This window comes from Corvus moneduloides, chromosome Z (genome assembly GCF_009650955.1).
Source record: "Corvus moneduloides isolate bCorMon1 chromosome Z, bCorMon1.pri, whole genome shotgun sequence".
Lineage (NCBI taxonomy): Eukaryota > Metazoa > Chordata > Aves > Passeriformes > Corvidae > Corvus > Corvus moneduloides.
In genome coordinates, this window is record NC_045511.1 from 63644469 (window position 1) to 63659049 (window position 14581).

At 42.3% G+C, this 14581-nt stretch overlaps 1 protein-coding gene across 1 annotated transcript in view; it reads left to right on the top strand.

Moving 5' to 3' along the window:
* The first annotated feature begins 5205 nt into the window (after positions 1-5205).
* Positions 5206-14581, top strand: part of GLDC (glycine decarboxylase) — a 37973-nt gene continuing 28597 nt past the window's right edge. Inside the window, exons 1-2 of the mRNA XM_032097234.1 lie at positions 5206-5449; positions 5550-5628. Coding sequence (XP_031953125.1) covers positions 5243-5449; positions 5550-5628 — 286 coding nt within the window. The 5' untranslated portion in view covers positions 5206-5242. The remainder of the gene's footprint in view (positions 5450-5549; positions 5629-14581) is intronic.

Genomic DNA, 14581 nt, shown 5'->3' on the forward strand with positions numbered 1-14581 from the left:
TGGCCCTAGCTCTGTCCTGTGCACCTGACCTTATCAGGGTCATTATCATGCTGTCCATCCCTCCCAAAGAGTACCTCTAATACTGCCACCTCTCTTAGCTGCTGGATCCCTTCCTCGAGTGTCTTCCACTGCATTCTATGATGATACTCCTGCATTCTTTCTTTGTGAATGAACCTTTCTCTCACACTTATTAAGAGCCACTCCCAGAGAGAAAAGGGTCCTGGCTCCCTCATAAATATCTGGTCCACACCTGGGTCCTGGGTCAACGATCCCAGATACCTTGCCTCACCACTATCCAGTTGCACACTTGTGCCCGTAAGGTCCCAAACCCGAAGCAGCCAGGTGGTATAAGGCTCATGCCCCCTTCGCACAATGTGTTTTCGCATACTATGGAGACTGTTGTACGACAGGGACTCGATGATGATTTCTGGCTCTGGCTCTCCTGCTGGTTGTGAGGGCCCTGGTTCCCCATCATCATTAACTGGTCGTACTGATTTGGTCTTATACTTCCTCCTTTGCACAGGGGCGACTGCTGCTGGCTGTGGTTGTCCTTGTGGTTCAGCCGAAACCTGGACGGTTGTAACATCCATGGGTTCCACTGCTGCACCATCGGACTCAGCCTCTTTGGGGCAGGGAGAGGGTTTTTCACTAGCTGAGGAGGTGTATTCCCTTAGCACTTGGCATATCTCCTGGCCCATCTCCTGGCATATCTTCTGCATCCCTTTTACCAGTACCCCCACCCAGTTCGGGTAGTCCATTTCTGAGGTGGGCTGTTGGGCGGTATCAGGCTGTGGGGTGGGGCAGGGTCTCTAGTGTCTGGGGCCGTGTCAGGTTCTGGGGCAGGATCAGGCTCTGGGGTAGGATCTCTACTCTCTGGGCCCAGTGTCTGGGTAGTTATCCAAGCCGATCTCAGCTTATCCCTGAGTCCTAAATAGAGTAGGCCTACCAGCACCAGTTGGTTAGTACTGAGACGGAATCTAAACCCTTCGAAAATTGGTGGGGTGGGCCCAAAGAACTGGTTGAGGGGGTGGGAGAAAAGTTCCCCTGGTGTCATTTCCTCACAGAAGGTACCATTTTTAACGTAACCCCAAAAACATGTGCTCAGTGTGTGATAGCCGTTTATCCATGTGCCCACATTCCGGAGGAAGTTAAAAACCCATGAATTCCTCACCTTCTCGACCCATAGCGCAAACTGGATAACAGCAATGGTAGCCTTAGTCAGAGGACCCATGTTTAGGTAAGGAGCTGCAAAGGGGAAGAATATAGCCATGACCACCTGCCACCCGAACCAGGGTAAAGTAGACCACATAGTGCTGCCTAACAAGGTTCCTATATCCAGCACACAAAATTAAGTTATCCAGGAACTGTTATTCCTTTTTCACCTCTCTCTCTTAATGCCCTCAGGCCCCACATTGGGCACCAAGATCAAGACTCAGGGAATTATAAGCCAATCAGTGTCATCTCAGTGCCAGCAAGATCATGGAGCAGATCCCTCTGGAAACCATGCTAGGTCACATGGAGGACAGGGAGATGATTAGTGACAGCCAACATGGGTTGACCAAGGGCAAATTGTGCCTGACAAATTTGGAGGCCTTCTATGACAGGGCTATAGCATTGGTGGATGAGGGAGGAATGACTGACATCATCTACCTGGACTTGTGCAAAGCATTGGACAGTGTCCTGCCCAACATCCTTGTCTCTGAACTGGAGAGACATGGATTTGATGGACGAATCACTCGCTGGGTAAGGAACTGGCTGGATGGTTGCACTCGAAGAGTTGTGGTCAATTGCTCAATGTGCAAGTAGAGACCAGCGATGATGACACCAATCTGTGTGGTTTGAGACACAAAACACGCTGGAGGGCAGGGATGCCATCCTCAGCAACCTGGACAGGGTAGAGAGCTGTGCCTGTGTAAACCTCTGGAAGTTCAACAAGACAAGTGTGAGGTCCTGCACCTGGATCAGGGAAATCTCAAGCACAAGTACTGTCTGGCCAGAGGTGGACTGAGAGCAGCCCTGAAGAGAATGATTTGAGGGTGTTAGTGGAGAAGAAGCTACTTTGTTCTTTGTATAATGACAGTCATAGTGCTTTCCAAATCTTATTTTAAACGAAGAATCATGGTACAGATTAAATATTTCCTGAAGAGAAAAAAAATCTGTGTTAAAGATGTCTCAAATTAAAAGGCAGCAATACAGTACAAACCCATTTACGGTTTACAGTACAAACCCATAAGCAGGAACAATTATGGAGATGGTAATTTAAACTGCTAAACACTTGCTTTCTGTTGAGGAACTTCCAAGGAACAAATCTTGCATCAGGACATAAGTCAGCATATGTTGGACTAAGTCAGTACTGATACTCGCATTTTTTCTTTTGCTTTACTTTTTGCAATGTCCTTAACATTATGAGTGCTTTTCATTACTTTAAGGAATTGTAGATAAAGGAAGAAAAAATTATAATATGACTGCTTTTGAAGAGTAAATTGTTATATTCATTCCATTAAGAGTTTACATGGGCTCAGTGATCAGCTGAACAAGTTTGGAAAGAAGGTACACTAAGGAACACTAAGTACTGAAATACTGCAGCTTGGTATCAGTACATCTTTTCTTCCTAGTCTTGTGTTTCTCTTTAGGTAGCTGTTGCTGGCCAGTATCAGAAATAGGTTATTGTTACAGATAACATTGTAATCTGACCTAATCTCCGTGTTCTGTGGTACAGTAGTGCAGAGGCACATCAACTGGAATAGATTTTCATCTGTGGGTCATAGTATGGAACTGAAGTGAATCTTAAAGAATACAACAAAATTTTCTTATTTTGATAGTTCATGATTTTAAAAGAGCACAGAAGGATAATGCCACCACCACCCATGAACCTTGCAGTATTAGAACTGCAATATATATTTTGGCTAAATCACAGCTGGAGTAAACACATACATGGAAAGCTTAAAATACCAGTGTTAAAAAGAGTACATATACCATGTCACTTTAATTTAAAGAGTATAGGGCAATCCTTTTAAAGTCTTGTGCTTTATCTAACAAAACTGACATTCCAAAAAGCTACATAGCAACTCACATAGTCAGCTCATCAGGCAAAGACATATGCATCTCTGAGCCTTGTGCAAATGGCTGTAATAATAGCGAGATGCGGTTTCACAATGCTTTCCTCTCTTCCGAGAAATCTCCTTCCTTCTGCTGATATACATGAAGAAAACAGCTGGGTTTTTGACTATGTATTTTGAAGTGACAGATTTATTCGAAGCTACAAGATGGGTTAGCTTTCCTTGATTTGATATCAGAGCACTAGTCACCTTTGATATCCAAGTTTCAGTTTCTATTGAATCTCTTGTTCAAGATTCCTATTTTGCTAGTTAAGCAACAAATAATATTTTTCAGGAAGCAGCTCAAGAGCTGGCTAACTGGTCAAGCAAATAAACCAGGCTTGTATCCCTACCAGAGTGATTACACATAGCCCATGCTAAGGTGCTGAGTTTCTGAGTAAGAAAGCATTTTCCATAGAGTGGCTTAACAAGCCATTCCAGACGTGGTGCTTTCCGAGGTGGAGTGGGCATGCATTGACATTACTGCATGATTCACTGGGACGTCTCTCCAGTCTTCCTGCTCCAATGCATAGTTTTCAAGTTGAACTAAAATTGGGGTTAGATCTGGAAAATGAAGAAATATGGATAAAAATACATTGTTTGGGATGCTTCTGTATTTCCTCAGACTTCGCTTCCTATAGCACTACGGACAACTATAAAACTCCGATCTCACACTGAAGAAACAATTCTGTCAAAGTTATCGTTTTGAGTGAGCTGACTGTAATGTCTTATTTTGTGTGAAATATCATCCTGATACTACCTGCCAGAGAAAACAGATAAATTTTTAGGAACGCTTAGTACTTGAACAAAGTCTGAAAGAATATTTGAACGCAATCTGCAATTTTTTTCAGAAAGCTTCAGAATTGCTTTAAAAAGAAATTATGTAGGTACAAATTCAGAACAGGATTTAATTTGTTACTATCATGGTTTTAATGTATTTTTCTAATATTTCTATTTCACTCATGTGGTTTCAAGATAAAACCCATAGCAAAATTTTAATTTCCTTCATGCTACTGTCATGTTTATAAAGAAGCAGTATATACATCTAGAGGAGTAAAGCAAAACATACTTCTATTTTAATGGCAATCAGTTAAAGTCAGTATTGGATTTATATCACAAACCCTTGCAGCAAACAGCCTTGCCATTTGAAGCAAGCTTCATCTCACTTAATTTCAGGATCTCTCATTCTGAAACCGGGGACTTAAATCATTACTCCAAATACATACTGGCATGAATTTGTGAGGGCCTTTTCCTTTATAAGGGAGTATTTATGATAACTCAGATTATATCAGAGAAGTAATTTCATGTTTACTACAGGAGAGGAGAGCTTGCATGGATCAGTGATCTTTGGTGCAAAGTAAATTTACTTTTAGGTTCAGAAGCAGTTATAAAAATTCAGAAGGCAGTATATCTGTGATACAATTCAGATGAAATTAATTACCATCTTGGATTTTTTCCCCCCTTTCTTTCATTGTTTTATTTAAATGTTGATTCAAATATATATCCTCAATGTGGCAACACTGAGGTTAGTTCTGGAAGATGAAGAAATGTGGGCATCTGTTTATAAGTAAAGATACAAGTTTGTAACTATGTTGATATCATTCCCAGAGAGACACAGAACTGAAAGATAGGGAAAAGTAGGTTCCAGTTACCTCTTCGCTCCCCAAGACTAACATTACCAAAAGTTAAAGCAGTAATAAAGTTCTCAGACACAGACACAGACACACACGCCCCGGTAACAGCTGTGAATAGTGGCATGTGTTGCTCGTCCTAAAACTCGGCTCTCGAAAGCAAGTCCACGCTCTGCTGCGGAAACACAGAAACCTTTTTCTCCTATTCGAGCAAGGGTTTTGTGAAGGAAGACCCTCTCTCCTGGGAAAATGTCCTCCGGGGAGTGCCCGCGAGCCGGGCAGAGCCGGGTCAGCCCGGCGGGGGATGCTCGGCGCGGCCCGGCGGGGGTCAGGGCCGGGGGCGGGCGGGCGGGCAGGTGGCGGCGGGCGGGGCGAGCGCGGCACCGCCCCCGGGCCCTATTGGCGGGGGAGGTGGGGGCCGTGCCGCGCCGCCCCCCGCACACAAGTGCGAGCGCCCGGCGGCGGAGGAGCCGTGGGGCTGCGGCGGAGGAGCCGTGGGGCTGCGGCGGGGCCATGCAGAGCTGCGGGCGCTGGTGGGGGCGGCTGGCGGCCCGCGGGGCGCCGCACCTGCGGGTGGCGGCGGCGCAGCGGCGCTGGGGCGGGGGGGAGGCGGCGCGGTGCATCGAGCAGCTCCTGCCGCGGCACGATGACTTCTCCCACCGGCACATCGGGCCGCGGGAGCAGGAGAAGCGGGAGATGCTGCGGACCGTCGGGGTGCAGGTAGGCGCCGTGCGGGGCGGGGGCGGCGCGGCCGGACCCTCCCGGCGCGGGCTGTGCCGGCCCGCGGGAGCTAACCACGGCGTGCGGGCGCTTCTTGCAGAGCGTCGAGGAGCTGATGGACAAAACCATCCCGGCCAGCATCCGCCTCCGGAGGCCGCTGAGGATGGATGACCACGTCTGTAAGTGAGCGCATGGCCCCTTCCGGCCGCCAGCGCCTGTGGGGGGTGGGGGAGACTTGGGGTGCGCACCCCCTGCCCCTGGTGTCCCCCTTGACACGTGTAGCGATCTGATCTTACCACTCAAGTATTAAGTGCAGGGTAAGACTTAGATAAGCATAGCAGCACCATCACCGACACTTCATTCTTCTCCGACCAACTCGGTAGAGTAGTTTGGCTGCTGTGTTTATTGCTCTCCTCTTGGAAATCGGTAGGAAAATACGTGTAGCAGGCAGGGGCTGCTCGAAAACCCGGTTTGGAGCTCAAGTGCTCCAATGACTTCACTTCGTCCCGAGAGCCTGATAGGGAGGGAAAAGTATGGCTAAAAATTGTCCCCTTAGTGTGGACCGTAGCTTCAAATGGTCTTTTGTTGGTTCTTAAGAATCTGCAAGATTTCTTTGTTATTCCTCCCCCCGTTCCTTCCCCCACACTCCCCCAAAATAACCTGCATATTTTAATAACCTGAAAAACCTGTGTCTCCGTATTATGGATACACAGATTTTTATGGCCAGATTTCTAAATCTGTCTGATTGAGGGTTAAGCTGCAGGAATACAAAACATCTTAGTCAGCTATCATGGCATTACAGGAATTCACCAAATTGCTGTAGAAAACCTGACGTGATTTCATGAGGTTTTAGATATTAATGTTTTTAAGAGTTTGCAAGCACAGTACAAAAGTTCTTCCAGCATAACTGCATTTTTGAGCGATATCTGTGAACATCATGCTGGAAGTCCTGTAAGTGAAAGAAACACTTTAAAATCCCCAATGCTAAACAATTACACTAAAACTAACAAAGCTCAATGGCCATTCAGATGTGGGAGCCAGTTACGTCAGTATTAAATTCATTTTTGTGTCAAGATCCTTTGCGTGGTTTGAGAAAACCTGATTCCTCTTGCTGGCATTTTCTCATTGCTCATCTGTGTGCTGTAATTTGAGTGTAAACTTCAGGCCTGCAGCTCCGGTGAGGTTCCTGGCCAGTTCAATCTGGTTACTCTGAGATGACATCACGCGTGAGAGGCAGCACCACAATGAACAGCCGGGAAAACTAGACCCTGAAAAGATAGATTCTAGCCATGAGGGATACAACAGGGACTGATAGTATCTACTTCTAAAATGTTTTATTAGTACAGTGGTATTACAGTTTTTGGTAACTTTCTATCTTATTAAAATGGGAAGAGGCTGAGTAGAGAAACGGAATTTAACAACCTTCTTCTGTCTATATAACTGCTGAAAGTATTGTTTGGCATAATTTCCTATGGTTAATGTGTTTTAATCAAGGTACTGCCTTACTGACAAGTGATTTTCACTGACCTCAAAGAAAATAACTTTCTAGGATATTATATTTTTAGGTCAGTAGAAGGGGTTAAATGCACTTAGTCACTAAAAATTATGTCTTAGGAGCCTTCCTATTTTTTTTAACTACTATCTTTTTATTAATTAATAAGATACTCTTATGAAATTTTACTTCACCGAAACACACATGAAAATGATCCAGGATAGTGGGCATTAAAATACATATATGTTATTGAAAACTAAACTGGTGATGTCAACCTAAGTCACAATCTTGATGCAGTGCTCAAATGCTGATTTTCATAGTAATTTTGAGTGGATGTCTCCTACATAGCAGTACATTAATTGATGTCCTGTTGTAGGCAAGTTCTCACTGTACAACAGGACCTCATTAGCTAACAGTGTGTTTCGTTCATTGGCATTTTGCTCCACTTGCTATGCTGTTCTTGTTCCCTTAGAGTAAACTTTGAAAGAATGTGACTGTGATGCAGTGTCTCACATTGCGCAGCATGCAACAGTGAGTTTTCAAAAGAGATGCTTGCATGAGGTACAGAAAACCTTTTTCTGTACACTACTGTGTTTTTCTTCTGCAGCCAGTGTGCTGAACTATATTTTGTAATTTAGTGTGTAGTTGTTTGTCACTAGTTTTCCCCTGCATTGGTAGCAGAAAAATCCACAGCTTTTAAAAGAAAAGATAAAAGCCTCAGCTTAAAATTGTGCAATGTCGCATTGAACATCCTGTGCCCAGGACACTGTAATCTGAGTGATGCTTCCTCTTTAATGTACCGTTAGAGAGAACACTTCCAGTCACCAGGGTGGTATTTCTTTTGTGAGTATGGGGCGTTATTTCTCTATCATATACCTTTTACTAAAGGGAAATAGCAAAATTGGGAAGTGTTGTGAAAACTATTCTATTTTAATTTAAACATTTGTTTTTATTTAAATGAATGCTCCCACTGTCCCTCTAACTCACACATGGAATGAGAGAACAGGACAAGGCAATGCAAAACATGTCATTCAATGAACTTCAGCATTTATAGAATTTATAATACAGCAATTTCCACTTGTCTTTATAACTCAAAAATGTAATCATAATGACTCCACAGATTGGAGTGCAGCTGAACAAATGAGCTGTGGTGGAGCTACTCCTTTGTAGTAACAAACAGCTGAGCTTATGTTGAAGCCTCATTCAAGTCAGTCCTTACAGATAGAACTAGACATGCAGTTCAAGAAAACCACACACTCACCATAAAAAGCATGTGTGGATACCATAGGCCTCTGCAATTATGTTAGGGTGTTTTGGAAAACTGTCATAGCTGTAGACCTCATCTCAGGTGTGTACATTTGATGTATATGTGTATCTTCAAGTTTTGACTGGGTGTTTGTCACTAGGAAAAATTGCATTATGGATCATTCCATTCATAATCTAACATTATCTAAAAGAACGGAAATGAATCAAATGTGTGTATGCAATAGCAGTAAAAAAAAAAAGTCTCCTGTGGATGCAGCTTGTGTTAAAGAGATGGTTTATATGGCATTGCATATTCCATTGATGACAAATAAAACCTCTGATTACAGCAGAAGTACACTCTTTTTGTACCTTTGTTGTCTTTCCTAGACATTTTAGCACAGACCTACTCTTCTGTGGAAGAATCAAGTTTCATTACTTCCCTGAATGACATTACATATATATGGAGAGAAAGTCTTTAATGTTACTTAACCGGACATTTCCTGAGGGTAGGAAGGCTCTGCAGAGGGATCTGGACAGGCTGGATCATGGGCCAGGGCCAGTGGTGTGAGGTTCTACAAGGCCCAGTGCCGGGTCCTGCCCTTGGGCCACAACAACCCCAGGCAGTGCCACAGGCTGGGGCAGAGTGGCTGCAAAGCTGCCCACAGGTAAAGGACCTGGGGGTGCTGGTGCCAGCAGCTGAACATGAGCCAGGGTGTGCCCAGGTGGCCAAGAAGGCCAATGGCATCCTGGCCTGTACCAGCAACAGTGTGGCCAGCAGGAACAGGGCAGGGATTGTTCCCCTGTACTCAGCACTGGTGAGGCCACACTCGAATCGTGTGTTGTTTTGGTCCCCTCACTCCAAGAAAGACACTGAGGTGCTGGAGGGTGTCCAGAGAAAGGCTACAAAGCTGATGAAGGGTCTGGAACACCAGTCCTATGAGGAGCAGCTGATGGAGTTGAGGTTGTTTAAGCTGGAGAAAAGGAGGCTCAGGGGAACCTTATCACTCTCTACAGCTGTCTGAAAGGAAGGTGTAGCCAGGTGGGGGTTGGCCTCTTCTCCCAGGCAACAGGTGACAGGACAAGAGGAAATGGCCTCATGCTGTGCCAGGGGAGGTTCAGCTTGGACATCAGTAAGAATTTCTTCACTGAAAGGGTGGTCAGGCATTGGAATGGACTGTGCAGGGAGAAACACCATTCCTGAAGGTGTTTGAGAAACAGCTGGACATGACACTTAGTGCCATGGTTTACTTGACAACTAAAGGTGGTAATCAGTCAGAGATTGGAGTTGATGATCTTGGAGGTCTTTTTCAATCTAAATGATTCTGTGATCTGTTTTTTTTAAGTCTGAATGAAGTAGCCATTCTGGTAAATGCTAAGTTTTGCTGGTACAAGTGCATCTATACTCTAAATGCTTTTTCAATAATTATTAGTGTTATTTGTATTGGCAGATTTTTTTCTTGTATTGCTATGGTCAGTGATGGAGGAGAGAAGGTATGTAGCTAAGAGGTTTCTGAAATGAAATCCTTTCTTTGGTATGAAACATGACAGAACTAGCTATTTCCATTTTCTGACCAAAAAAAAAAAAAAAAAAAAAAGCCATTTAAAAAGTGTCTCTTGACATGAGCCTGCTGGCTGTGTTGTAAAATCACCTGAACATGCCACTGAACGCCAGTAGGGGTGAAACAGCAAAATGTCTGATTTCAGCTAACAGTAGTTTTCAGTCCTGTACCTCAACTGATTCTGGAAAAGGGTTTTTTTTTTTTTTTACAGTCAGATTTTTCTTTAGATACAGTTAAGGAAAAATGTCATTTTGGCATGTGACTTCTGTTCAGTCAATATTTACAACAAGGCTAGACATCTGTTTGATACTTAATTGGGATAAGCTGTTATTACAGAGCTTTTTTCCCAGGGTTACAGTAAGTAAACTTGAACAATCAGCTTTTCTTTAGGTATTGAAGGTGCTTTAGAACATATGTAGTGATTGACCCGTTTGAAGTAAAATAACATACTATCTTATATAAGAGTAATCCTCTTTATTTTATCCCTACAAACCTGCTGTCTGTGTCAGTCGTAGTTATCCCTGCAATGCTGCCATGGTATGTCTGTCTTTCTATGTAATGGGTAGGTCTTGTGCATATGTTTGTATTTCTGCTTTTTAGTTCAGGATTTGAATTTTTTAAAAGTTTGAATTAAAAACTTTTATGAACTCCACCACAATTTTCCCCCAAACATTCCCACGTACATTCTCAAATTTTAGAATTTATACACATTAGTTCCTAAAATCAAGAATGCGATTGGGTCTCCAGTCTAAATATTATAGAAGCAATACTGTTCAGAAGCAGTTACATTGTAATAAAGACTATTTGTGTCTCCAAATTTAACAGCTCTTTATGCAGTGAATCTTCTTTAATTGGATTTTATATTTAAAATGCCAGTTACAAATTAATTCTGGATGAGTTTATAATCACCTCCTGATGTCAGTCATATTTTTAGAGGTGATTTAGTAATTTCAGATTCTCTGCTGCTGGAGTCCACGCAGCATGATTCAGATGCCTGTGGCAGGGGTAACAGTTACCCTCCAGAGTGTTGCCACGTGTAGTGCACAATCTGCATTACCACTCATGGCACTTTGCTCCTCATGCACCTTCAGGCTGCTGCTCTTTTTTCCACAGGCAGCAGCCCTTGTGGGTAGAACAGGGAAAGGCATCTTGTCACTCAGCCTGCCCATGCTTTTGGCTCCTGGCAGCATCCTCAGGTTGCGTGTGGTGCCCAGGCTGGCTGGGTGAGCACAGGTAGCCTGAGTGAAGGAGGGGGAGGGGGCAGGGCAACAGATGCTCTTGGCTTTCTGCCTGTATCTTGAAGTTATGGACACAGCACCTGGAACATGCACATTCCTTGTGCTGTCCTACAGCATTATTACTATGTGTCTAACAGTGCTTCAGAACTAGTTTGCTTCAATATAATCTGGTTTTTGGGGTTTTTTTTAAGAGATCGCATGAATTATTAAAGTAAGAGAAGTAAATTAATCCCCCTTTTGTCAGCTGTTCTAAGGATCTTGCTTCCTTGATCTCAGAGGCTAGATTTTCTTTTTAAGATCTGATATAAAGTAAATAAAAATACATCAGACAAATAGTAACCTTCTTTTTATATTGCATGGTTCAAGTTGTGTAACTTGAACTTCTCCTTTTGTATTTTCTCCCCTCTCTTTCTCTAGCAGGTATCTCACAAGTTCAAGGGAACCCTACTGTGCTAACCACAAAAACACTAGCAAAAATAAGTGTATCATTTTATGATCTGAATTTGGTCCCTCTTACTATTTTTGTGATATATTCTGCCTTTGCTACTTGTGGATGTAGCAATCTGGAAGTGTCCTTGCATAACTGCTCAGACCCTCAGTAAGTTTTCTCCAGTTATAAGGTAGGAGTACAGCAAAAGCAGTGGACCTTATTCTGAGTACTGTCATTGATCATAATTTCTAATTAGTTGATAAGGGGAATAAAGATCAACTGCAGTGATTAGCTGGCAATTTTTTTTTTTTGCTGAACAAGGTTCTTAAAGAATTTTTATTGTACACCCAATAAAATGAGCTCATGATAAAGGCATTTCAATCACTTTGTCGTAGAACACTGGAAACAAACAGCTGAATGTGAGGGTGGCCAGAGTCCAACCATTACTTAAATATAGTAAATTTTTCTTTCTATTTCCCCATTTTGCATATTGCTTCTTAATCTCATTGCTGGGAGAGCAAAAAAAAAAAAAAATTAGTAACACAACCAAGAAATATCTCAAGCTGTGATTTTTGAACTATGTAATTAAAATTTTTAGAACTCCTGTATGTTTTAATTTTAAAGGAATGAATAATTATTTAGAATAATACATTTCTGCTACAAGTTATATACTTTATACAGCAGAAAAAGTCTGTTATTTTCTGAGTTTGGTGACAGTCTTGTGGACAAAAATGGAAACTTAGCAACTTTTTTATGAATTTGAAAATTGATTTTTAAGCATATGTAATATCACTCTTGTGGTTCACATTCATCTGCCTTTGTATTAGCATTAGTTATTTACAAAATGATCAATAAAGAGGTAGACCCCTTTCATAAATAACATTATGGGAATACACTGTTGAAACCTAGGCTTGATGGAGTGGGAAATAAGGCTATTGACAGAGACACAGAGTCCTGTTCAGGCATTGCTGTTAAGAGCCTGGCTGCATCTCCTTTGTCCCCTCCTGTTGTTGCTGGGGGTACTGGTAAGAATGGTATGTTTCACTGCCTTGCTGTCTGGTCTTTGGACTGCAGCATCTGTGTTAATTTCTCTCACCGTTACCTGCATCAGTCTTATTTGAATTCAGAACCCCATCAGTGTAAACCAAACACTGAATTAATGGAATCTACACGGATTTATGTTTGGTCATAGGTAAGCCAGCCTAATAGATAAATCAGGAGCTATTGACTTCCCTTTTTCAGGGGCGCAGTTACTTATGAGCTATCTTCCTAAAGACATACTGTGATGAAGTACTTCAAGGCAGTAGAAGGCAAAGGATCTTTATCCCAGGTGTCTTTAAAGAGGCATGTCAAATGTGGGAGATGTACATTTGAGTTGTACTGCTGCCATTGCCCTCATAGTGACCAAAGGGTAGGGTCAGTAAGGTGAAGCTGGAGTGGAAAGAGTATGCCCCTCCAGCATTTTGCCATCTTGGTTAAAATTAGCTGTGTAACTGTCTTCACAGGTACCTCATTAAAATGTGGTCATTTAAAATATATTCAGTCTTAGAACCTATCAGTGTAGGTATTCTAGATGGAGTATGGTTCTGCCCTTAAGCATAATCACTTTCTAAGCTGCTTGCAGTCTCACTAGGCTTTTGGCTTTGTGCCTTCGATTGGTTTGGAAGCAGGTTTATTTCAGAGATCCCCAGCACAAGCTAAGTGCCTGCATGTAGTTGTTGTTAGCTACACTTGCTGAGAAATAACTCTAGAAGAAAAGCTCAGCGGGGCGAACAAAGGAAATGTTATCTGTCACGTTGTACAGTATTTGAGGCATGTGTTTACTGCAGAAAGTGCACTCGGTGCATTTTTGTGTGTGACATTGAGCTAGCGAGCAAGTTAAATGATAGCCAACTTCTGCCTTCAACTGCAGCTTGGAATTAAGCAAGGAAATTCATTACCATTTCCAAGAAATCACTGATGTTTGATTATGCAAGAGTACAAGCCTCTGTCTGAAATTGCAACCAAATTGTGTTTCATCAAACTTTTGGTTTGCAAGTGGTAGAGGAAGGTCTCTACAATGTTAAAGCTCACTTAAACAAGCAAGTGCATCTGTCTTATTAGAAACTCTATGGGAAGAGTACTGGGGAGTGGAGTTTTTCACTACACTTTTTTGCCCTGGACATTGCTGTGTTCAAGCCTAGTAAGCATATAACAAGTCTCCAGAAAAAAAAAAAAAAGCAGTTTCCTAAAACTAAGAAATCAGTCTTCATATGTTAGATCTAATGGTAACCCTGAGTAAAGGCAGAGAAGAAAGGAACTTTGAAATGAGAACTGAACATCAGTAAAAAAAAAAAAAAAAAAAACAAACCAACTCTGTGAAAGGTGTAATGTGACTGTGTAAGAAATTAATTGAAATCCTTGAGATTTTTGAAAAAAATTAATCTTTGTGCATGGAATGCAACAGTAGCAACTTGAGTAAAAGGAAAAAAACAAAATTTGAAATCAGAGCTGAAGTTCTAATATCCTTGTTTGTGATTGCGCTAGAAATTAATTCAAAACCTAGATAATTATTTGCCACCACATTCCAGAGAATTAACTGTTCTGACTTGATCTCTCTTGCTGGAGTAACTTACAGAGAGAAAACAGATTTTGAGATATCCAGGACCCAAGCTATTCTACTTCTGTGATTTGTAGCCTTATATTACAAAGTGTGGTATTCAAGTTGCAGCACAGAGTGAACCTAACTTAGTATAACTGTCCTGTTACAGCAAATTCTAAAGTCAGATTTGGAGGAAGAATTAAAAAACATCTGGTTCCCTCACCTTAGGAGGATTGGTGTCCAGTTCTACCCAGGTCTGTTAGGTTGGGCAGACCTATCTCTGCACAATCTTAAGACAGCGTACTGACCATCTTGCTGCATCCTCAACTAATAATGTCTTTTTTAAATACTACCCTCAGGCAGATGTTTGTAGCATTATTTGTTGACTGCTAGGAATGGGTTGACTCAGTGTGATTTTTGCACAGCTTTCAGGACACTGAGAAGTATGTAGAAGCAAAACAAACAGTAAACTATGGTTGGGGGAGAGAGGGAGTGCAAACGCTTTCATTGTGTATGCTTCAAAATAATTCTTTTGTAATCTCTTCAAACTAGATTGGCAGACTTATTTAAAAGTTAATCACATTTGG